At 44.9% G+C, this 23,194-nt stretch overlaps 2 protein-coding genes across 5 annotated transcripts; both read right to left on the bottom strand.

Annotated features, from left to right (window-relative positions):
- Positions 1-213: 213 nt before the first annotated feature.
- On the bottom strand, positions 214-13,494 carry LOC149335985 (uncharacterized). Of its 4 annotated transcripts, none has more exons than XM_089554625.1 (6): positions 13,264-13,494; positions 10,993-11,138; positions 10,079-10,162; positions 9,784-9,822; positions 7,910-7,960; positions 214-385 (listed from the first exon to the last, which is right to left on the bottom strand). In XM_089554625.1, the coding sequence occupies exons 1-6, from the start codon at positions 13,325-13,327 to the stop codon at positions 347-349; spliced, it is 423 nt and encodes a 140-aa protein (XP_089410751.1). In that variant the 5' UTR covers positions 13,328-13,494; the 3' UTR covers positions 214-346. The 4 variants fall into 4 exon arrangements, with proteins under 4 accessions (XP_089410751.1, XP_089410750.1, XP_089410749.1 ...); XM_089554624.1 differs by having other exon boundaries at positions 214-409; XM_089554626.1 differs by lacking the exon at positions 214-385 and adding an exon at positions 4,089-4,237.
- Positions 13,495-15,760: 2,266 nt separating this feature from the next.
- Positions 15,761-22,082, bottom strand: LOC149335986 (uncharacterized). Its single transcript, XM_089554627.1, has 6 exons — positions 21,819-22,082; positions 19,894-20,039; positions 19,079-19,162; positions 18,746-18,784; positions 16,690-16,740; positions 15,761-15,932 (listed from the first exon to the last, which is right to left on the bottom strand). The coding sequence occupies exons 1-6, from the start codon at positions 21,880-21,882 to the stop codon at positions 15,888-15,890; spliced, it is 429 nt and encodes a 142-aa protein (XP_089410753.1). The 5' UTR covers positions 21,883-22,082; the 3' UTR covers positions 15,761-15,887.
- Positions 22,083-23,194: the final 1,112 nt, after the last annotated feature.

Below are 23,194 nucleotides of genomic sequence, written 5' to 3' on the forward strand. Positions count from 1 at the left end.
GCGCATTGAAGAATGAAGGCTTGTCACGGGTGACTTATTTGTTTGACTGCGAATTGTGCTTCGTTTACCTTAAATGCTTGCCGCCGTTTCACTTTTTGCTGTCGTACACTCTTACAACATTTGAAAAAAAAAAATCATACTGCTACGTGAACGGGACGCCCAGCAGTGGAGTCGTGTGGAGTTTAATGGTCGCAAGCAGTAAGCAACTAAGTGGGAATGTATCCACTGGAATGTTTATTGCTTATCAGAGGAAAAAAATATGTGGGAGCCAATGAATGTCTTCATTCTGCTGAAGCGCAAACCGGGACCACGTCAATGGTAGGAGTGCATGGGTTCTGCTTTTCGTTCAGGCATCCACTTCTTTCAGATTGGCGAAAAAGCATGCCTGCACAAGTAGAAAGATAGGCTTCTGTAAATAAAAAAAAGTACTCATTGTTATTAAATTAACATTGTTTTATTGTATTATTCGTAGCAGGCCAGCTGCCTGGTTTTAGGCATAACGTTGTCGAGAAACCGCATGGCAAATGTATTCTTCGCTGAAAGGTTATGATTAATATCCTGGAGAACACTCTACTGTCACACACACACATACACACACATATGTGCGTGTGTATATATATACCGAGTGTTTTTTTTAGAACGTCCAAAATTTTTAAAAAAGGTAAATTGCTTTAGATTTATTTTAGCACAGGGGCTATACAGGAGGCTGCGGCGGGCGCCAGACAAGAGGAAAACTGCTTTAATTAGTTCACTGATTAACTAAATATGTTAATGAACTTTTCTAATTTTTATTTTAGGGGTTATGTTGTATTCGCAGAATTGGAGATCGTCCTCCAAACAGTCCAACCGAGAAAAAACTATTTTAATTAAAAATTTTTCACGCACGTTACGAGGCGCGAAAAAGTCACCCTGGTAGGCATCTTCACACCGTAACACAGCGGCGGTGAGCGCCTCTGACGTGGTTCGCTCCGCCCTGCGCTTTGCGTCACACGGCTGATATCACCTGAAGCCCGGACGGGCGGCCTGCGCTATCGCTGCTTGTTTCGCGTCGCTCCGCGCCCTCACGGAATGCAGCGTTGGAACAAAAACGCGCTGACACAGAGCGTAGGGCGGAGCGAGCTACATCACAGGCGCTCACAGACGCTGTGTTACAGTGTGAAGCTGCCTACCAGGGTGACATTTTCTCGCTTCGTAACGCGCAAAAATTTTTTTCATGAAAATTTTTTCTTGGCTGGACTGTTTGGAAGACGATCTCCAACTCTGCTAGTACAACATATCCCCTAAAATAAAAATTGTAAAAGTTAATTAACGTATTCAGTTAATCAGCGAACTAATTAGAGTAGTTTGCCTCTTACCTGGCGTCCGCCGTAGCCCTCCGTATAGCCCCAGGGTTAAAATAAATCTAGAGGAATTTATATTTCTTTAAAAATTTTGGACCTTCTAAAAAAAAACACCCGGTATGCACTGTGAAAATAAAGCGAGCCCTCTATCCCGTATTTGGGAACCTGAATGTGGTGATGTTGCTGCTCGTGTGGCCGGCACAGCCGTAGGTGATACAGTAAGAATTTAATAGAAAAGGTAGGGTGGAATCGTTCCACTGTAGCAGCCCTACATTGCTTCAGATTCTTTAATCCGACTGCTTACAAACGATTGGATTAAAACCCAAAAACTCAAAACACAAAAAGGTTGCTCCGAAAACACATTTCAATGAAAAGTAAATGCTTCTTCTTCTTTTTCATCTGCATGCAGCATTAGGGGTCTGCAATTATTTTCTAAGTCAAGCTTGATTAATAACATTGCTTGAGATGGTTTAATCCAACTGCTTACAAACGATTCGATTAAAGCCCAAAAACTGAGAACACGAAGAGGTTGCTCCGAAAACACATTTCAATGAAATATAAATGGTTCTTCTTCTTTTTTATCTGCAACTAGCATTAGGGGTGTGCAATTATTTTCCAAGACAAGCTTGATTGATAACATTCACGAACATGCTTGAGCTTAACATAATAATAATAATAATAATAATAATAATAATAATAATAATAATAATAATAATAATAATAATAATAATAATAATAATAATAATAATATAATAATAATAATAATAATAATAATAATAATAATAATAATAATAATAATAATTTTTGTTCCTTTGAAGGTCCCGTTTGGGACAAGACATAAAGGAGGGGGGGGGGGAGACAGGGTTGACAAGTGGTCATAAATACAAAAAAAAATACTGGCACGAAAGGTAATAGCTTCGGAATTCAAGATATAATGCTGCTGTATTTTTCTAGCTTACTTCTTTTTACGTGAGCAGAATGACAGCCGCTGAGCCTTGCTTCAGATTATGGGGGACAACACTGCTGACTTAAGATGACTTGATTTGAGTCTGTGTGTTATGTGTTTGCAGTGCATGGCTGGGTTGTCCTTGCCGTAATCTTTCGGCCGGAGGAAACGGCTGTGAGGGGATTCCAGGACTATGTGACGAGCGAACACACCCTACATGCACCAGCACGCCGTAGTACATGTATTTCTGGTATAGGTCACCAGTGCCCGGAGGACATGACTGAAGAACATTTCAAGCTAAATCCTTTAGCACCCACGTGCTTCCTATGATGGTTCAGCCACTATTTCGCATATTCCTGTTAAATTTTGTTTAATTAATTTATAGATTCTGACAGGATCCCGAATGGTCACAATCGCCAAGACCATAAAATAACGTACTGTGGATGTTGAGAAAGCTCTAACAAATGTCTCCGCAACACTACCTCCATTTATTTCAATTTCAATTTCGATTTATTTTCCCATGTACACATGGTGAGGGCCGAGGGAAAAAAGCCAGAAATTGTGGCTTGACGTGCCCCTCGGCCCCTACATTGCAGGGCAGCAGGTAACATATAAATGTTTTACACAAGTAGCATCTCAAAATGCAAACAATAGTTATCAAAAATGGTTTTGCGTATTATTAGAAAAATGACAAGGAATGAATGAAGTGTACAAGAAAAAATGGTAACAAAAAGGAAAGAGAAAAATAATGCCATGAACCAACTGAGGAGAGAATTGACCCGATCGACGTGAGCAAGACACAGGGTAAAATAGTTTATATGACAAGCGTTATCATCTGAAGGGCGCCCCTAAGGGCGTTCCCGAGTGAGAGACGAAAGCTGGTGTGGTGTTAGCACCGATCAATTCTGTCGCAAGATTCTGTGGCAGTAAAACGGTGATGACGAGAGCGACGCAAGTCAAGACGCCGGTGAGTGAGGGATGCGAAAAAGCGCAGTGGAAGCATTTATTGAATCACACAGAACAGCGTAGAGGCCACTCTCCTGCGCAGCTCACCGGCGGCCATGCGTCTTGCTTTTACAGGGTTTCTTGGCAGTGGACGGCTTCCTGTTCAGCGTGCCGAAAGCTGAGATGGCAGTTGACTTGGACGTGCCCGCGAACGCGGTCGGAGCTGCTAAGGCAGTGGTCGCAGTGGACATGGGCCTCGGGATTCCCTGGTGCCGCTCAACCCCGTCCCACTTGCTCTTGGTAATCTTGGGGTCCTTGCTGGCGCCCCTGAGGAACTCCACCTTGTTCTTCTTCTCGCGTTGGCGCTTCTCCATTTCCTCCTTCTGGCGCAGCGACAGTTCCTCGTAGTACGACTCAGGGCCCCAGCTGCTCTGATCGGACCTCTCTGGAGGGTAGTTGGTGCCAAACTCGTCAATGCCACAAAACGAGACCAGCTCCTCGTACATGCTCGGGTTCCGGAAGTCCTTGCGCATCTGTATCGAAGCGTTCATGTCTACTCCTGTGCGAATCTTGCGCTCGTAGAGGCGCGCAATCTTCTGCTGCAACGCCGGCGCGCAGCGTCCAGGAGGCTCCGGCGGCAAAACGATTTCGTTCTGCGACAAGACCTGCAGCCGGCGGTGGAAGGATACAGGAGACTCGGGCCGCATCCGAACTGCCTGGCTGGGCTCACCGTCCTTCGACTCCTGAGGCTGCTCATCCTCAATGTCGTCGTCTCCAGTCTCCGCGTCGTCGTCTTCGACTCCATACGAGACGAGCGGTGCTCCGGCCTGCAAGCCGCTCTCAATGCTCGGGGCATCGGGTTCCGCAGGCAAAGGCGTCTCAGTACTCTGGGGCTCTGGTTCTAACTCGTCATCCGAATCGGTGTACGTCTCGACCAGCGATTCCAGTGCTGTAGCCATCGTCAAGGAATCGCTGTTCATGGTGCGGCAGGAGGCAGCCAGGCTTTCTAGGGAAGTATTACTCACGGGTAGATCACGTAGGTAGTCACGTAGCAGCAAAAGCAATCCGAGCTCAATCAATGGACCGTCGTGCCCAAGTCGGAGCCTAAGAACACGCTACGACACTAACACGTCAGCATTCTAGATTCCGTTCTGGATTGGCTTGCCTAGCAGCTTAACGCGTCGGCACATACAGCACTTGAGGCTCCCTCTATATCTCTTCATGGCAGAAATAGCTATATTTCAGGCACGCATTCGAGCTGCCGTTAATTGAACTCGCTGAGCGGGCGATCCTCGGCGATTGGTTAGGACACGATGATAAGGGAAGGAGTAGAAAATATCGCAAATGAACATAAACAACTCTCACGTAGTGCCTGCATACGTTGTAACACAGAAAACTGTTCTGATATAGTCGCATATTTTTTCTTTACCATCACATAGGGGCTATGAATGTTTTTCAGAGAAATAAATACTGTAAGGACCAAACCTGAGTAAAAGATGTTTTTTAGGAAGGCAATTTTTTAAGCATCGATAAGCGGTATCGAGGAAAAAGAAGATGAGTAGACAATGCAGGTTTAAAATGTTCACTGCATGTAGCCGCATTCTCATATAGAACAGAACTGCGCAACTTTTGTTGTTTAGTCCTTCCTCACCAATTGAAATGTAAGCATGGTTGAAATGGCTGAACCCAGAATTATTTTAGAACTCAAACATTACACTAAATGAAGCGCACTTGTATGCGTTTTTGTTTCGGATACAACTGTGCGTCACAGTTTGATTATTCACTGGAATAATTGCGCAATTCCACATTTACGGGCCCGCGACATTATGTCTGTTTTTTTTCCTGTTTTTCATGTCTTGAAAAAAAAAGCAAAAATAAAAATTTTTGTTGAAATTTTCGGCTTGTTTTCTTTTTTCCAGCCCTACCACCACCAGCCATAAAAGAGGATAGCAGAGAACTGCGCGGAAATCGACATCTCCTGCCGTCGCAAAAAAAAGGTATCGGCCACGAGTGCCAGAGGATTATCATCCAGGGCCCGGAAATTTAGGCACTAAAGAACCCCGAAATAGGCAGGCATCTAGGCTCTAAAAAATATTGAAATAGGCGCTATAAAGCAAAAATAGGCGCTTTGAATAATACTCTTTATTCAATAGTACAAGATTTGTAAGTCAAGCACGGAGCGTACGGAGTCCTCAACTGAAGCAATAAAGCGCATTCTCAGGTTTTCCAACTTGAAGCTCCTTCGGTTTTCGCTAAGCATAGCTTTGTACTTTAAAAGGCTTCTTTTGACATCACAGGAACTTAGTGGCGCGAACCTAAAACATGAGAGTTGATAAAGGCTTAGGCCTTCAGGTGATGTGGCCGCATCGTCTCCGCGTAGAAAGACTCTGTTTGGGGAAATTGCTTCTAGGCATCTATTTTTTTCTACCAATTGCTGCATCTTCCTAGAAGCAGTAGCGCCCTTTCCTTCCAGTCCCCGAAGTGCTGCGGTACTTCTGCCACTACCTTCAACGATTCGTCTATTGAGAGTCCAGCCTTTTCCAACTTTGTCATTTTTTCCGTCAAAGTTGAGAAGATTGCACTAATGTATGTCAGGTCTCTTTCGAAGTTCGCCTCTTGCTACACTTCGAGACAAACACTTCATTACACTACGTTCAAGTTACACTTCCTTAAAAACATTCGGCGAGACCCTCGCCTTTTGTGCGTGCATCGGCGCGCGCCTTTCAGCATACATAGACAGATGTCTCAGAATTGAAAAACGGCACCGAGGACCGAAGTGCCGGATTAAGGCATTTATAGGCAAAAAGTGCCGTTAAATAGGCAGAAGTTCCTAAAAAATTATAAAAATGCAGGCAAGTGCAAAAATCCCTCGTTTAGGCATTTATAGGCATGTTTAGGCAAATGCCTAAATTTCCGGGCCCTAATTATCAGCCAGGGCATGTCCCATAGGAGACTAGCATGGATCGAGAAGACTCTGGCATAGCAGCGAGCGAGCTAGCGCTATTGTCCACAGAATGTGAAGCTCTGGACCCCAGCTCATCAACAAATGCACATGATAGTAATCCATGATGCCCATTTGCGCCAGTGGGGCCAATACGTCCCTCAAGGACATGTTGTCCGCGTCGCAAATTGATGTATCATTGATTATTTCAGACAAGTGGTCTCAACAGGGAGTGGCATGCTTCCCAAAGGAAGGGGGATGTAAAGAAGCCTGCGCTTGGCCATTGCATCGGGCAGCATGGAAGCTATACCGGGTGTTTTTTCTTAGAAGGTCCAATATTTTTAATGAAAGGTAAATTCTTTTAGATTTATTTTAACCCTGGGGCCATATGGAGGGCTACGGCGTACGCCAGGTAAGAGGCAAACTACTTTATTAGTTCGCTGATTAACTGAATATGTTAATTAACTTTTATAATTTTTATTTTAGGGGACATGTTGTACTAGCAGTATTGGAGATCGTCTTCCAAACAGTCCAGCCAAGAAAAAAAGTTTTATGAAAGAGTTTTTTTTCGCGCGTTACGAAGGGAGAAAAAGTCACCCTGGTAGGCAGCTTCACACTGTAACACAGCGTCTGTGAGCGCCTGTGACATAGCTCGCTCCGCCCTGCGCTTTGTGTCAGTGCGTTTTTGATCCAACGCGGCATTCCGTGAGGCCGCGGAGCGAAGTGAAACAAGCAGCGATAGCGCAGGCCGCCAGTCCGGGCTTCGGGTGATATCAGCCGTGTGACGCAAAGCACAGGGCGGAGTGAACTACGTCAGAGGCGCTCACCGCCGCTAAGTTACGGTGTGAAGATGCCTACCAGGGTGACTTTTTCGCGCCTCGTAACGTGCGTGAAAAATTTTTAATTAAAATAGTTTTTTTTCGATTGGACTGTTTGGTGGACGATCTCCAATTCTGCGAATACAACATAACCCCTAAAACAAAAATTAGAAAAATTTATTAACATATTTAGTTAATCAGCGAACTAATTAAAGCAGTTTTCCTCTTGCCTGGCGCCCGCCGTAGCCTCCAGTATAGCCCCAGTGCTAAAATAAATCTAAAGCAATTTACCCTTCTTTCTAAATTTGGACCTTCTAAAAAAAAAACACCCGGTATATACCCCAGCAATGATGAATTACCATCCATCCCATCGTTATAGTCACACTATTGGTAACTTTCGAATTGTGAGCAAATTTATATTGTGTCCAATCGCTCTAAACCTTGTCGCATGAAGACATTGCAATACTATGCGTTATCGGAGACGTCAAGCAGGTTTAGTTAAGTAAAAGCACATATGAAGCTTATGTGCTCAGAATTGTGCTGTTCCTCACACCCAACGATTCTGGACAAAACATTTTTGAGCGGGGACCAGTTTATGAACGCAAATTTTTCATATACTGTAAAATTTCAGTACAACTATCAATTTGTCCGCTAACCACCCGACGGCAGCTTTGCATTTATTTTCTTTTCAACATTTTTCCTATCGTCTTCACTATTGTCTTTTTATGGCTGTCTTAACTGCGCTATTCGTTCGGAGCAAACACTATTTTGTTACATATCAGAAGAATGGACTATTACTTTCAACATTTTCGTAATAGTACATTTCAATTTTTCAATATTGAAAATTTTTGTTCCATAATGTCGGACGTGGTTAGTCTTGAGGAGTTTACGGCGCTAGATGTTAGCGCAACAGGCTTACCTTGCTTTCGTCATACGCCACGCTTTCTTTCTCGGTCAGTCCTGCCATTTCCTGCATTAAGAACATAAAGGAAAACTAGCCTTGCACACTGCTTTTAAGGCGAAAGCCTTTAATGTCTCATCATTGTAAGCAGCAGTTGTCGACAGAGAATGTCACGCTTTTCAGTTGGTCGAAACGGTCGTGACGTCACAGTGCGCCAATTTCAAACGGGGCCAATTGTACTTTGCCTAGTAACCATGCAACCAATTGAAGGGACCATATAGTGACGCTCCAAGTAAGTGGGACTGAGCTTAGTTAATTGCTTAATTACCCAATTAGCCTAATTAACTTCTCTAGTCAGGCCATATAAATAAATAAAACCTAGTAAGAAATTGGTCGAGCTCGGGAATCGAACCCCGGTCTTCGGAGTGCGAGACGAGCATGCTATCCACTCCGCCATGCCAGCTCGATGGTTTGGAATGAACAAAGGCATGTCTAGTGAATACGGTGTCTTCGCTCACTGCCATCCTCCTCCCTTCCCTTCCGGCGAGGTTTAGGTGTCCACCGAGATATGAGAGAGAAATACATTTCCTTTCCTCAAAAACCAATTTACCGACGAGCGAGGCGTAGAACCGAATGGGTGATGGCGTTCTATGGACTCCCTGGCAGCGTTGCAAGACGCTCTCGCGTTCCACTCTTAGAGGCGAAGCTTAACATCTTAACCACACATCAAAGTGACCACACTTTAGGTCAAAAAAGTGTACCCCCCCCCCCCCCCCCCCTGAATTTTGACGGGTGTCCACCGATATATGTGACACAGTTACTGCGTAATTTTCTTTCCTCAAGTACAATTTTCATTTTCTTCATTACGGGCCATCTTCGTCTTTCTTCTTTCACTCTCACTTCCTCCGTTCCTCTGTGGTGCGGTTCAGGTGTCATCCCAGATGACAGGGATTTACTGCGCTATTTCCTTTCCTCAAAAACCGTTGCGTTCAAACGGCAAGGCATCGCGCCGAACGGGTGGTGGCGTTCCGTGGACTCCCTGGCAGCGCTACAACACGCTGTCGCGTTCCACTCCTAAAGGCGAAGCTTAAGGTTAAGCTTAATTAGCAGTTAATTAGTATTCAGGCATTAATCATTAATTAACCATTAATTAGTGATTTGTCATCACTTAGTAATTAGTACTCAATTACATGTGACGCCACCAGTGCCACAGAAGCACTGAAAGTGGTGCGGAAAACGCTTTCGCCTCTACGCACTTTAGGCAGTCAAAGTGCCCCCTGAATTTTTAGAATGAAAAACAACTGAGTTATGAGAGGCTTTGTTTAGGGCCACGACAACGTCCAGAGAGCTCGAGCACTAAAGGCATTAAAGAGCACTAAAAGGGCTTGAGCTTGAGCACCCCCCCACGCGGCTCGAACGGCAGCCAGGAACCTACTGCGCCTTCTTCTGCGGTTGTGTCTGCGAGCCCAACGATACACTGTTTAGATCGTCTGCGTTAGACTACTAGGAGGTTTCGCTTTGAGCGCCCCTTTATGTTTTAAGCTTTCTTGCTTTCATTCTTGCTCTCGATGGACTGCGGACACCCAGGCTGAGCAGGCGTCACAAGGTCACGTGACCTAGGTGACCCACTTAGGTTGCTTTCCTGGGAATCTTCCACTCAGGCCAGGGACGACGATGACGCCAGAATTTCCGCTGAACGGGACCATTAACACTGTCACGTTAATAATACATAGTCAATGCTGAGTAGTTATCTTTGTTTACTGGCAAGGCGCTCATGGCACTGCGTGTCGAGAGATCAAACGAAAGAAGTGGCGCACGGAAAAAGCACCGAGAAAACCAACGTGTAAAGCAACAGCACAGCATTAAAGTCACATTTGCTACGGCTGTCATACCTTCAGACGCTCATCCGCCTCCCTGAAGCATTCGTTTAACTGCAAGAGAAGAGAGAAAATCCTTATTTACACAGGAGAAATAGCAACAGGTTAAAATGTCTGAAAATAGCCAAAGCTCAGGTGGCTTGCTTAATGTGCACAATCTGTACGATCTCTGTGTTTAAGTCTGGCCCAGCTTTGAAAAATTTAATATATGAACTCAAATAAGCTCCGGTCACACGCGCTACTGAAAACGCCATATGAAGGAAACAAAACGTAAACGGAGAAATAAATGGGCAAAAATAGTCATACTTACGGCGTGCACTTTCTCAGCATGGTCCGAAACGTTGGCCTTCGCAGATGCGCACTTGGTGCCATCGATTGCAACAGGGAGCACCATCTAAAACAGGAATTGCCCGATGTGGAGTCATGTGAAGTGTTTTTTTTTGTTTTCTTGCTAGATTACAGGATGTATTCACAAGCAGGTTGTATGGAAGGTAGTGTTCGAGCATCGGACGTGTGAAATCTTTCATCATCTCCCTACAGTACTAAAGGCTTCACTTGAGGGTTAGTAATGCAGTACGAGGTAAATCAATCATGAGCCACAAAGATCGAACGCCTGCTTGCGTTAGATAACTTTCTTTGTATGAAATATGAGTTTAAAACACATACGGGCTAAACTATGCACTGTACATAAAACGATGCCTTCTTGATGAATCTTTGTGAACTATTCACATCGTTCTTAGTTCACACGGTTTGTGTGAAATTTGGGCTTGCAAAACTGAAAGTATGTACAAATTGATCTCAAATAGATCCATGTTCTGGAGAAGCAAGCCACGTCCGAGGCGCGAGCATCGTATTCTTAGCATAGATGGAGAGAGAGAGAGAGAGAGAGAAGCTTTAATGAATAATGGAGAGCTCTGCCTGGTTATGGGCCTGGCATGCTACTCCAGAGCGTAGCTAGAATTTTGCCGTGGTACCGATGCTACCGATGCGAGATGCTCTGGGAGCGTGGGTTATGACAAAGTTTCGTACTTGACGCCCTGGAGTGGAGCTGCCTAAAACACCACATAAAAATCGAAGTGCACAGGAACAGGCACATTAAAAAGTGAACATGCAAATTAAGAATCCCCGTCTTTTCCCGTCCTCTGGGTCTAAAAAATGACAGTGATCGCGACGCCTCTTCTCGCTCCTTGCCGTAACAGTCCTAACTTCATGAAGCCATGTTACCTTTTTTAGCAGTGCTGTCTCTTCTTCCGGATGTTCGGAGGTGCACTCTCCAACAATCTTGAATCTCGAATGTATAAGCCTCGACAACTCTTCGCTGCCTGCGTGTTCGTGAATCGCCTTCTCGATGAGCTCCTTCAGATCTTCCGCTGCAAAACGAGCCACGGGAAATATCTCCGTCAATGCCATGACGCGACAAGAATTTCAGAACAACGAAGCTGTTCGGAAGCTGAGCATTTCTCTGGATTTTACGTTTTCTTTTCATCATAGCAGAGGACCACAAATCTTCCCGAAATTTAGAGCGCCTGTTGCGAAGAAGAATTCGCAGTGATGATCATATTGCGTTCCTCCTTCTCCTACAAAACGAACATTTACTTCCTCAATGCTGATTGCGTGACCGCACGAGGCAAGTCCTAGAGGGCATCCACATCGGCGGCGCTTTTGTTCCCTAGCTGGATGACTGGGTGGTGTTTGTCTGCGACACCACCACTGTCAATTTAACCGAAAGACTCCTTCAGACAATCGCTGAAAAAGTAAACCGTCACTGCCTTGAGTTTTTGAAAGAATCCACGCAAAAGCTTTTTCTTTTCATTCAAAGATGCGTCATGTGGAATATCTCCAGACGGGTAGTCGAGGAGGCCATTATTAAGGCGAAAGCCTTTAATGCCTCAACGTTGTCGACAAAAGGTTGCCGACAGAAGGTTGTCAGCAGAAGGTTGTCAGCAGAGGTGTCACGCTGTACGGTTGGTCGAAATGGTTATGACGTCAGAGTGCGAGGATTCGCAGTAATGAGGTCATCCACAGATGCCTGATGCCCCCTTTTAGAGAAGTCGACAACTAATAAAATAGTCGTCCGTTCCGACAGGGGGCGTAAGGCGTCCGTGGGTGACCACATTACATACCTCATTACTGCGAACAGAGACCATGGATACAACCGAACTCATCGAAGCAGAGAGAGAGTCGTGCTAAAGAAGCAGTCAAAGTGTGTAGTCAAATAAAGCACTAGTACAGCACGAACAGTCTCGCAGTCAATGCCAAACAGTACGCCAGGAAAGGCCTTCGTCTTGCAGCACTTTAGAGAGCCAAAGTGCCCCCTGAATTTTTTATGAAAGACTCTGTGCAGCCTCCAGCTCTTTGGATTATCCGTCAAACGCATGAACAAGTCTTTCTTCCTACGGATCTTGAGCTAAACAGGCCTTTGTCTTTGCGCACGTCCAGAGCAGGTGGCATATGTTCGCATCAGTGGCCAGCTTTGAACATTTTGGGCACACATAAAGTCCGACATCTGCTTGCGCTAAGCTCAGTAGCGTCTAAATTTTCTATATGGAATCATTTGAAATGACCCGGTTGAAAAATATTTGGAAACAAACGGATTTTAGAAGCAGCAGTTTGAGGTTTCTCCATCTTGTTCTCGAGAGGGCATGGCGCAAAAAGGGCGTGGCCTGACATGGCACCACAGTGTAGCACTAGCATGATCACGTTCGTTCACCTCCGTTCAGTGTTTGTATTTACTGCAACGATGCAGTCAAGTTTCTCCTACACTGCCTTTCACATCAGTTTCCCTCTTCTGAGTCCTTCGTGGTATGTCCCGAAAGGGCTGTGGAAAATGACATTGATTTTTGAACACCTGTGGTATTCAGTATCGCAGAGGAACTGGTAACAATGACTGTGGATTGGATTTCTCGCACTGAACAGCGCCACCTGTGGAAGGAGCGCATGAGGCAGTCCAGTGATCAATTAACTGTTTCACCGAAAACACATATCTGTTGAACGGTGATCGAATTATTAAGGTCTGTGACTCTGTGACTACAGTGATATTCCGGCCGAGTGATTTTCATTGCTGATGGGTTGTTTTGCTTTGCTAGCCTTTTAGCTGCGCAGATAATGAATATATATTTTCTTCACATCTCAAATGTACCGCTTACCGTGCGCGCAATGTTCTGCAATGCTAGTGGAATCGCGACGCTAGTTAAGATTCCTGGAAATGACGTGGCTACATGGACCCAGTTTTTGCAAACGTGCCTGAACGCGCTGGAATATACAATGTGGCGAAGCGAGAATTTCACCGGAGCAGACATTTGAGGCCGTATGCTCCAAAATAGAAGTTGCTGGATTCAGTGAGCTGTCGGACCACTTATATTGAATGCTGCAGTAGACTATTCAAAACCCCTGTATTTTCTTCGTTATGTTTTCTCACGTTCCCAGTGTAGTCTTCAGACATGCTATTTTTCTTTCGTAGCCAGGCATACTTAAAAACGCTACTGTGGCACTTACCTTCGTCGGCTACTACTAGACAGGTGACAACAGCACAAAGAAGAAGGACGAACATTCGTTGCATCTTGAAATGATCTTCAAGTCTGCTCACAAAGTGATAGAAATCTGGCTAGCATGCATGGTCAGCACAAGTCGTAATCACGCTGCGTTGTGATGAGTGCCGCGCATCCGACAAGTCCTTGTATAGCTTCTCGGAGGTAGTCAAGACTACGGCCTTCTGATACACCTGCTCTCGACAAACAAAGTGGCGATCTTCTAAACTTGTTTGCAACATCACGCAAACGACGCTATGGGCGAGGAGATTTTCAGAAATCAGAGGAGGGGAAAGAAAAATAGCTATTTGTATGCCTCGAAGGACTCCATTCTTGCCGAGGAAAATGGACGGTGCCAAGTTTTTTTTTGCTGTCAGGCTGCCGTCGATGGCGGGCATTGTGGTGGTTGCCTTCTTTCTTACATGAATAGCCTATGTCAAGAAAATATTGGTAAATGTCTTTTGAACACGTGACTACTGCCGCGAGGTGTTTACTTTAAACAGAAATTTGGTCTTCATGCGTAGATTTAAGCACCTGGACAACTATTGTCAGCGAGTAGCCAAGGTTCTTCATATACGTTTTAGTGACCCAGAAAGTTTTCTCGAAGTTTCGTGCAAGAACAGAAATGGACATTGCTCGGGACGGCAGGCTGTACTGAGAGGTCTCACGTAAGCTACTTGTTAGCTGATCCCATAGCATGTCGCATATTTTGCACATGCAGAAAGACTGCTTAAGTAGAGGCCTCCTAAAGAGACAGTTTGGTCGAGTTGATCAGAAGGAGGAAAAAGATTAATGCAAATCATAAGAGAAAATTGCCCATCAGCTTGGCAGATGGCTTCCTCATTCCAAGACTCCACCGGCCTTGCACTCGCGGCGAAGTTGCGGAACAAGTGTTTATTGACTTGCTTGGGTATCGCTGGCCACCTGTACGTCCCAACGCTTAAATAACACGCACGGCGTCTTTAAGTTTTCTGGCTTGTTCCTGCAACCCCACGAAATGTGAAAATGTGGGACGACCCCCGCACCGGGGACAAGTGCTGCGATGTGTTGTTGGGTACATCGTCTACGAAGAGTGCAATAAAACTGAGAAACAAGGGGCCGGTACAATTGAATAATTCCGCTTAGATTTCATCTGGATCAAATTTTTATGTCACTTTGTGATCGAGTCAAGGAAAACCACCTTGCTGCCAAGACGAAGGAAAGCGTATCATTGACGAAGGCGAAACGCGTGGTGTGGTGACGGTTAAGCGGATGAAGAAAAGAGATAAAAAAATTAGACGGAATTAAAATGAATTCGTGGCACGCTATCGAAAGAAATGTTTGTTTTCGTTTCGCTTAGAAAAACACTAATTTAGACACACGTGTTAAGCTTTTGTGCTGAGTTACGCATTAAGTGAAGGGTATCAACAGCTCAGTAAGCTAGGAGTTGCGCCCATCGCCGTGTTTGCGAGTGTCTTATTCATGCCGGTCAATTTTGAGCACTTTCATTTTGTGAGAAGTTCTAAGGAGTAATGTACATTTATTACAGTACCTGGAGCACTAATAATTGGGCACAACATTTCCAGCACAGATTAATCTACCGTTAATAACACTGAGCATATACTACTACAAAACTTCAACCTTGACCGCGGTGTGGTTTTGGAGCCCACTACCTATATTTATTAAATAATTTGGAATATAACATTGATCATACAACGCCTGAAAGTGCAGCAGCTCAAAGTCTGATAGTAAAACCAGTATTACGAATACGAAACTTATCTTTATGTGAATCAACATTTGCTAAAAATCAATTAATCAATCAATTAGTCAATTTATCGATCAATCATTCAATACATAAGTAAATAAATCCTTTGTTTTCAAACTCCAGGTGGGGGTGGGCAGCGAAAGAGCAGTCGCAGATTGCTTGCGGTGTGTTCTAACTCGTGACATGCGGTAGTCTTATATCTTGCGATTATCAACGCTCATGCTCACGGTGTCCGTCCGTGCGCTGGAATCGTGCCAACTGCGGCCTCTCCTCCGCGCAGCGGCGCAACCGCCTCCCCTCCTTGGCAACCGGCGCGCCAGTGGGGGGCGCAGCTGTGCATAACAACCGTGACGTCACACAGTAGCGGTGGAACGAGCGCGCGCGTCAGCGGTAGCAGCTGCACAGCCGCTCCTTTGCCAAACGTCTCGTTGTAGTCGAGTGAGTGAGACGCATGGTTCCGAAGCAGCCCAGTGATTACGCGCCAAGCGGTTCGTGGAAGCGGCAGTGGGTTGACCGCAAGGCTTTCGCCAAGCACACTTTAGAATTTCTAAAGTGTCTTCGGTAATTGTGATGTTATTTCTGCGTGTATTTTCTCATGCTGTCAACTGCGCAATGTCGCTACTTCATGCACTTTTCCCTACCATTCCTACTCATTACCTACCATTCCCGTGAATGTTTCTAGAAAAACAGTGTTCAGTGGAACTGAAAAGAAAAAGAACCATTGTAGCATCGAACGAAGTTTTTATTTTCATGTCCACAAAGCCACAACGTGGACAGCAATCTACGTCTCCCAACGCGGAAACTGGCCTAACACGAAACCACGAAGACGGACGAAGGGAATGTGATCCTTACGCTCCGACTTTCACTTCTGTCAGGCTAGCCAGAAAGCAGGCCTGGAAAGAGGTAAAACAAACACACCGCAAAAGTTAAAAAACACTATGAAGCCAAATGGACTCGAAACAGTTCACTGACGATTATTCAATTAATTTTATTTATTATCTTCATTATTCCTAGCAGGCGAATTGGCGCCCCATTGTGAAAACTGCGTCTACAAGCCCGTGGTGAAGGGATTTTTTGCAATCTGATTTGAATGGTTTGGTTTCGATTTATAGGGTTTGATGGCCCAAAGCGAGCAAGGCTATGAGGGACGTCGTAGTCGAGGGCTCCCGACAATATCGACCACACTGGGGTTCTTCAGCGTATACTGACATCGCAGAGTACACGGGCCTTTAGCATTTCGCCTCCATCGAAATGTGACCGCCATGGCTGGTATATAACACGTCTTTCATTTGGCTGGGACTGCTGAAAATTTGCAGTATCAGTCCTGTCCAGGATGGCGTCATAGCCTTGAGAACTCGTTTTGATCCCGAGCTTCAAAATAAGATGCACCTAATTAAAAACATCATTTTTGAAAGGTATCTCCTGTGGTTGCGGTAAAGATCCGATGGGTACATTTACCCAGCCTTTGAAAGTGGGCTTGCTTGAGCTATCGCTTGATTTTTTCTTTGCAAGCAGAATGAGTCTCTCTGCTTTTACGAATCCGCAATGCTTAGTCTGCAGTACCATTGTAAGAATACAGCAAAAAACGATGTCGGCTGTGACCCACGTGACCCACTTGAGCTTGCGCGATGGTTGAATCACGATTCTTACCTTGATTGCGTCGTAGGCAAGATTTTCCTTCTCCGTCAGTCCTGCTGCTTCCTGCAGTGACAAGACAAAAGACAAAGCCTAAATGGGGCTCTGAAATACCTTCCTAAGAGATCATATCAACTCGCTCAGCCACTGCATTGAGCTATCATGAACACCTGAGCCAAATAATACGCTTCCACAGTACAATCAAGCGCGAAAGTTCGCGAGCCCTTTCCGGCCACCTTTACATGCTCACACCTCCTCCGTCGCTTGCCTCTGCGTATGCTAGTCCAGAGATGGCTACTGGTTAGATTCTTTCAGTCGTCAGACAGCTACCATGGCCTTTGCGAATAAGCGGCGTAGCTCTGGCGAGTCGGGAAGCGGTGGGGGCCGGCGTAGAAGCGCCGACCTTTCAGCGCACAAAAAGTGTTGAGAGGAGAAGGAAAGGCGCGGAAACGCGAAATTCAGACTTTTTCTGCAGATAACTGATCTTCTACAAAGCGCATTAAGAAAATTCTTTTCTTTATGGGCAAAATTCTCGAAGTGTTGTTCATTAACAACCCAGGCATACTCTATCTTTAGTAGAGCCCCGTTTAGAGCTCACTGAATTGAGTGGATGAGAAGAAATTAATTACGAACGTCACTGCATTGAGGCATCGCACTATCGAACAAATATGCACAGCAAAATCTCCCCCGCAGCGCGGACGGGAGCTTGGATCCGAACGTGCAAAGGTGTCCCGCCTTTTTTTTTAGCAGACTCTGGCCTGCCTGAAAGTGCCTTGTGGTTGGTTTCTATGCAATGCTAGAGGATTTACTCAAGCACGTAGTGAGAAGTGTCAGTGCAAAACCGACGTAAATACTTTCGTCATGAACGTCGTCTCATCATCAGCTTAATTACGCCCACTGCACGACAAAGGCCTATCCAATATCTTTCCAATTGACGCTGTCTTCTGCCATTTGGGGCCACCATATCTCCGCAAACTTCCTAATATCATCCGCCCATCTAGCTTTCTGGCGCCCCCCTGCTACGTTTGTCCTCTCTTGGGATCCAATTCGTTGCCCTTAACGACCGTCGGTTATCGTTCCTCCGCATTACATGCCCTGCCCAAGCCCATTTATTGATTTCGGCTAGTATGTCATTAACCCGCGTTTGTTCCACAGGGAAGAACACACTGAGATCACGGACCCTATGTCAGTAGCTGACACAGGGTCAGCTACTGTTATCGAAGTATCATAGTTAACAGCCCATTCTTCTGTTGTGTAGCAAAATCTTTTAAAGTTCTTCCATCGCTCGAATCGAGCTGCTCAGACTGCCAGAGAAAACCACTGGGAGCGTTTTTGACGATAGCAAAACGTTAATATCAAAAAATGCAAGCCTGTTCACGGGAGATGTGCGGATTCTTTGATCGTTATAATGAAATCTTAGAATATGTGAAAACATTGCGTTCATAAACTTTTTCCCTTTGAAAAATGCTTTTGTCCAGAATTGTTGGTTATGTTAGGAGAGAGAGGTAGTCATTATTTTTAGGCGCCTTCTAGTCCTCACTCAGCTAAAATACTGACTCAAGTTTTGTGTTTTATGCATGTAACCTTTTTCTTGCCGTCTCACGCTACGGTTATTATTTTCCCCTCTATCGTTGTATTCATGCTGAATAAACGGCACTTGGAAACGCGAAGCAGTAATAGATGAAAGAGGTTCATCATCCAGCCCTAGGAGTCTTTACGAACGCTGAAAAAGGCGGGAAATTAGCGTCGGTGATTGGAACGAGGTCGATTGTGCCAAAAATGTTGGAGTGGGAAACATTATTTCAGGAGTTGTTTAAGACCAGTTAGTTAATATATTCCACATATTCATACCGGTCGCTGTAAGTAAGGATTTTCATCTTGAACCCAGCGTAAGCGTAATCCTAAGGAAAACACTTAGCAATTTTTCTGCCATAAAGTAATTACACTATTAATTTACCATTGATCAATACCAGAAGGACAAAAATTAGAACCGATAACTGTTGGCAAAGCACCGGTGAAGTGTATCCCTCCCTAAAGAAAAAAAAAATCTCAGTTACTGCCGGAATCATACCTTCGCTTTTTCCGATGCCTCCTTGAAGCATTGTCTGGCCTGAAAAAAGAAGAAAGGAATATCCTCATGGATACTACGGCATTTGATCACTATTCGGTAATAGCCCTACGAAGTCATGGCTCAGAGGACTAAGAGCTTCTCTTAGTGGCGCGTAAGAGCTTCTCTTAGTGGTGCAAATGAGTTTTAGGCACACCACCCCCCCCCCCCCCCCAAAAAAAAAGTACTTAACATTGGCAAATGATTGAAGGCAGTAACCAAAATTCATTAATAAAATTACTATTATTATTATTATTATTAAGGTTATTAAATATATTCAATAGGCAGGACACTTACAGCGACCTCTTTTTCAGCAGGGTCCAAGATGTCGGACTTCGTAGCTATGCACTTCGTTCCTTCCGAGGAGACCGGAAGAGTGACCTGAAAAGAGGAATTCTTGCATGAGTGCAATTAAGCGTACGCAACCACACAAACACTTTTTACTTTCGAGTCCGGTAGCGGAATTTTCATACCAGAAAAGTGTTTTAGGCGTTGGTCCTGTGTAAACATTTCGGACTAAACCTGCTGATGCCAAACGGTCAGGGAGACCGCTGTCGTGACAAGATTTACTTGTGAGACTTGAAATTTAGCTACTTCATGCCGCTGTTCAGAACTAAACACGAACGTAAGAAGCAAACGTAGTAGAGACAACATGATGCGCAGACACGCAGAATACTAACATACATGCAAACAAACGGAGGAAGAATCAGATGCACTCAAAAGTAGGAACGAGTATTCTAATATTGAAACAGCCAAAAATGATGTGCAAGAAACAAACACTTAAACAAAGAAATAAGCAACCAATCAATAAAATAGAGAGGGAGACAACGGGAGACCGAAGAAACATAAAAAAATGCTTACAAACAAGCACCCTTGTGGAGCGCCCATGGGGCGGCAAAATGACATAGATTGCATGCAGCGCCTCGCCTCATCTCCATCTTTTTGCAGCCCCCCCTCCTTTTCGCTTCTGGCTGCAAGACCCATCTTGGTAACGTGCATGCATAGGCCATGCTCTCGACGATTTTATTACTGCACTGACTGTCTGCGGTCACTTACTGAGCGCAGCGTTTTGAGGGAGGAAAATTTCGGAAGATTCTATCAAGCCACAGTACCTTTCTTAGCAGAGTTGTTCCTTCTTCACCCTGCTTGATGGCACAGTCTACGAGTACCCTGGTCCTCGACAATATCTTCTCCGCCACCTCATCGCTTCCGGCGTTTTCACGAACGGCCGCCTCGATTTGCTCTTTCAGCTCGTCCACTGCGGAATGGGTGAACGTTAAGGATCTACGCGATACTACCAGGGACAAAAAAGAAGAGCCCCTTGATTCTTGGAAGCCGAGATCGAGCTTTTCTCATCTTTTCGCTCAGAGGGGAGAAAGAGATACTTGTAATTATTTTTGCCAGACAACAGCTGCAAGAAATGCGCGGGAAGGTTGCAAATGAAATTTTCTAACAAAGGAGAGCAGGCAAAAGGCTTTTGAATTACGTGTGAGAAGACATCTCTTCTTGGTGAAAAAACACTACACGCTATTTTTTTTGTCGGGTCATTGTAGAAGTTGGCACAAAAATCGCATTGTGCATTTCACCCCGTGCACAAATGAAACTGGCGAGGTAATGCAATTAGTAAGTGCCTGTATTACATAATGCACTCAAACCATAAGGTACTGAAGCATGCGCAAGAAAGTGTGCTCAAAACAAAGCTAACATTGAATGAATAGTTTAATTATTTCAGAATTAAGAGGGCTAAACGAGACAGATTTCGAACATATAACCACATTATGAGGAAATGTGGTAATACAAACAAAACAATAAAGTGAACGAAATAACTATACAAGGCCACAATTGTTCTATTTCCTTTAAGAAAGACACATTTTTTGTTCACTACCTCTGAATCATGCTCCCGTGGCAAACAGGGTGATGCAATTGAAGCATGCTAGAACTTCCGGTCTCTCATGTCTGATTAGCGCAAGTGGCGGAGGAGCCAAGCGTAGCAGGCAGCGCCAGAAAGTCAGATGGGCGAAAAAGATTTAGAAGTTTGCTCCGATAAGGTGGTCGTGGCTGTGCACGAGACAGGGTTAATTGGAGAGATGTGGGTGCGGCCTTTGTCCTGCAGTGGTAATAGGTTGATGACTACGATGACGCAATCAAGACGAGCATTGGGTTTGGAAGAGGCGCCTGATATGGAGACCAGGTAACCTGGCAGCATAAAATAACCGAGTTGTATAAAAGGGAAAACACACGTAGAAGGGGGGGGGGGGGGCGGGGGGGCAAACAGAGATTGAAGATAAATATTTGTGGACACAGCGAGTTAGTAGAGCGCAAGTACTGATACTTATCACTGGCTTTACTGAACTTGAAGCGTGTAAGGGTTGATTATGCTACCAGCCTCATCGCATGCCTTACTAGTACACCTGCGATCGCAGTAACCGGAAGTATAACCATTTTCCTCAAAACGAGCAGCATTTCCGCCACCAGTCTGTGCATAACGCTATAGACCACAAAAATACCCTGCTTGTATAACAACAGCGCCTTACATTTCCTGATAACCAATCATTTCACAGTTCGCACCTCTACACTGACGAAATTTACTCCTAACGGACACCTACGTCGAACTTTCAGAGGGAAAGTTCTCTTGGTTAGCCTGATGAATGCTCATAATAAAAAGCGCCCTTTGAAAAAATTGTGGGCTGCTCTTATGCCTTCAGAAACACAAAGATTCAAGAAGAAAAAACTTTTATGCGTGGCGATGGAGGCACCGTAAAAGAAATGAGTCTTCCTTTTCATTGTAATGACCTATTAACGATGTTGCTGAGCTTAGAGATTCAAAGTCCCGAAAAAAAAAGAATGGTTATATCCGCAATTATCCAATTCGGTTACTCCCCTCACCAAGCAGCGTAATACTATCGTGGGCAAAAGTAAGAGACTCATCTCCAAGTTCCGGCCCTTGCCGCTCTGCTTGGAGGCGCCACCTGACAAAGCACTTCTAGTGTCGAGTCCGGCGCATCAAATTTACTCTTACCTGCAAATTTACTCTTACCTTCATCGGCTGTGACGAGGTACGCGAGGCCAAGACAAAGACACAGGCAGAAAATTTTTTGCATTTTGCCAGTCTTGAAGTGGGATAGTAAATTTAAAGAAATCCAAGCTGCAGGGTCGTTCAGCAAGAGATGAGGTGGCTGATACCGATGCGGTGAGCAGTGCGCGTCCGACGGGGGCTTTATATAGCCCCTCGCAGATCACCGAGCCTCCAGCTTGACGACATCGCTGCCCTCGACACACAACACGGCAGCCTTCTAAACTTGTTTGTAATGTAGCGCAGACGCCTCTCCGCGTGAGGAAGTTTTGAGAAATCAGAGGGAAAGAAGAGACCATTAGACTGTCTCCAAGGCCACTGTGCGTGGCGTGGAAAATCGGCGCCGCCTCGTTTGACTGGCATCGAAGGCGGTGCAGTTTGATCATTCTGTTCTTGAGGAAACTAACGTGGAGTTTGAAAGAAATATTGGCAGATGGGTTCTTGACACGAAACCAAAAGCGCGCACTCTATGGCGCAGAGAGATATCGCGTGAATATTACAGCATCTGCACACTAATTTTCAAACTATCACGAAGGCGGGTGGAATTCGCTTCCTTCTAGCGTTGCGACTATCGCTGAAACATAATCATTTCAAACAGCTCTTTGGTCCTATTTAGAAAATTCTAACATATGTTGATGTGCGTTCTTCTTTTTTTTCTTTATCACTGTGTGAATCACTTCTTATGTTTTTTGTTGTTTTTTTTCTTGGTTGCTCCAGTGTGTGTGTGTGTGCTGGCCGTAACGTTCCGCAAAATGTTAGATGCTGTGTTTAGTAACTTTCGAAGCCGGGATATTTCTTGATTTTTTTTGCGAGGTTTGCTACATGTGCATTTTTTCAAATACCTCATCCCAGCCTTTTTTTTTCCTTTCTCTGATTAACTTGTACCTGCCTTCTTAACTTGTTTACTTCTGTTTTCAGCCGTTTGTATTCTGTGTTGTATGTCTGTTGTTTTCTTTGATGAATCCCCCCCTATGTAATGCCCGCATGGGCCTTTAGGGTATTGAAATAAATAAAACGTGAACTGCCTTAGTGAAATGTTCGATATGATTGGCGCGCATGGAATCATGCAAATACTGTGTTAGTATAATATTGAAAATATTTGCAAACGATATGCAAATCATATGCGGAAATCCGTACGTTTGAACCATCCTTATCTTCTCTGTGTTGTTTCCACATGACGTGTATAACGGCACATGGAGCTCGTATGAATAGACGTTATTAGCATACCATAGAGGTATTAGCGTAGAGGGATGTCGGTTTACCTGACGCCTCCTGCACGCGCGGTGGCACGGGTGGGGGCAAATATGCGTTTGCAGGAGGCGTTCGGTAATCCGCTGTAC

This window comes from Amblyomma mixtum, chromosome 7 (genome assembly GCF_055824585.1).
Source record: "Amblyomma mixtum isolate Tamu chromosome 7, ASM5582458v1, whole genome shotgun sequence".
Classification (NCBI taxonomy): domain Eukaryota; kingdom Metazoa; phylum Arthropoda; class Arachnida; order Ixodida; family Ixodidae; genus Amblyomma; species Amblyomma mixtum.

Excerpts from the sequence above, each read along its gene's own strand:
- LOC149335985 (XM_089554623.1), bottom strand. The coding sequence starts at position 4,211 with ATGAACAGCGATTCCTTGACGATGGCTACAGCACTGGAATCGCTGGTC.
- LOC149335986 (XM_089554627.1), bottom strand. The coding sequence starts at position 21,882 with ATGCAAAAAATTTTCTGCCTGTGTCTTTGTCTTGGCCTCGCGTACCTC. Across the intron at positions 19,163-19,893 it reads GAACAACTCTGCTAAGAAAG|GTCACTCTTCCGGTCTCCTC; the intron begins GTACTGTGGCTT and ends TCCTCTTTTCAG. Across the intron at positions 18,785-19,078 it reads CTGCTGAAAAAGAGGTCGCT|GCCAGACAATGCTTCAAGGA; the intron begins GTAAGTGTCCTG and ends TTCTTTTTTCAG.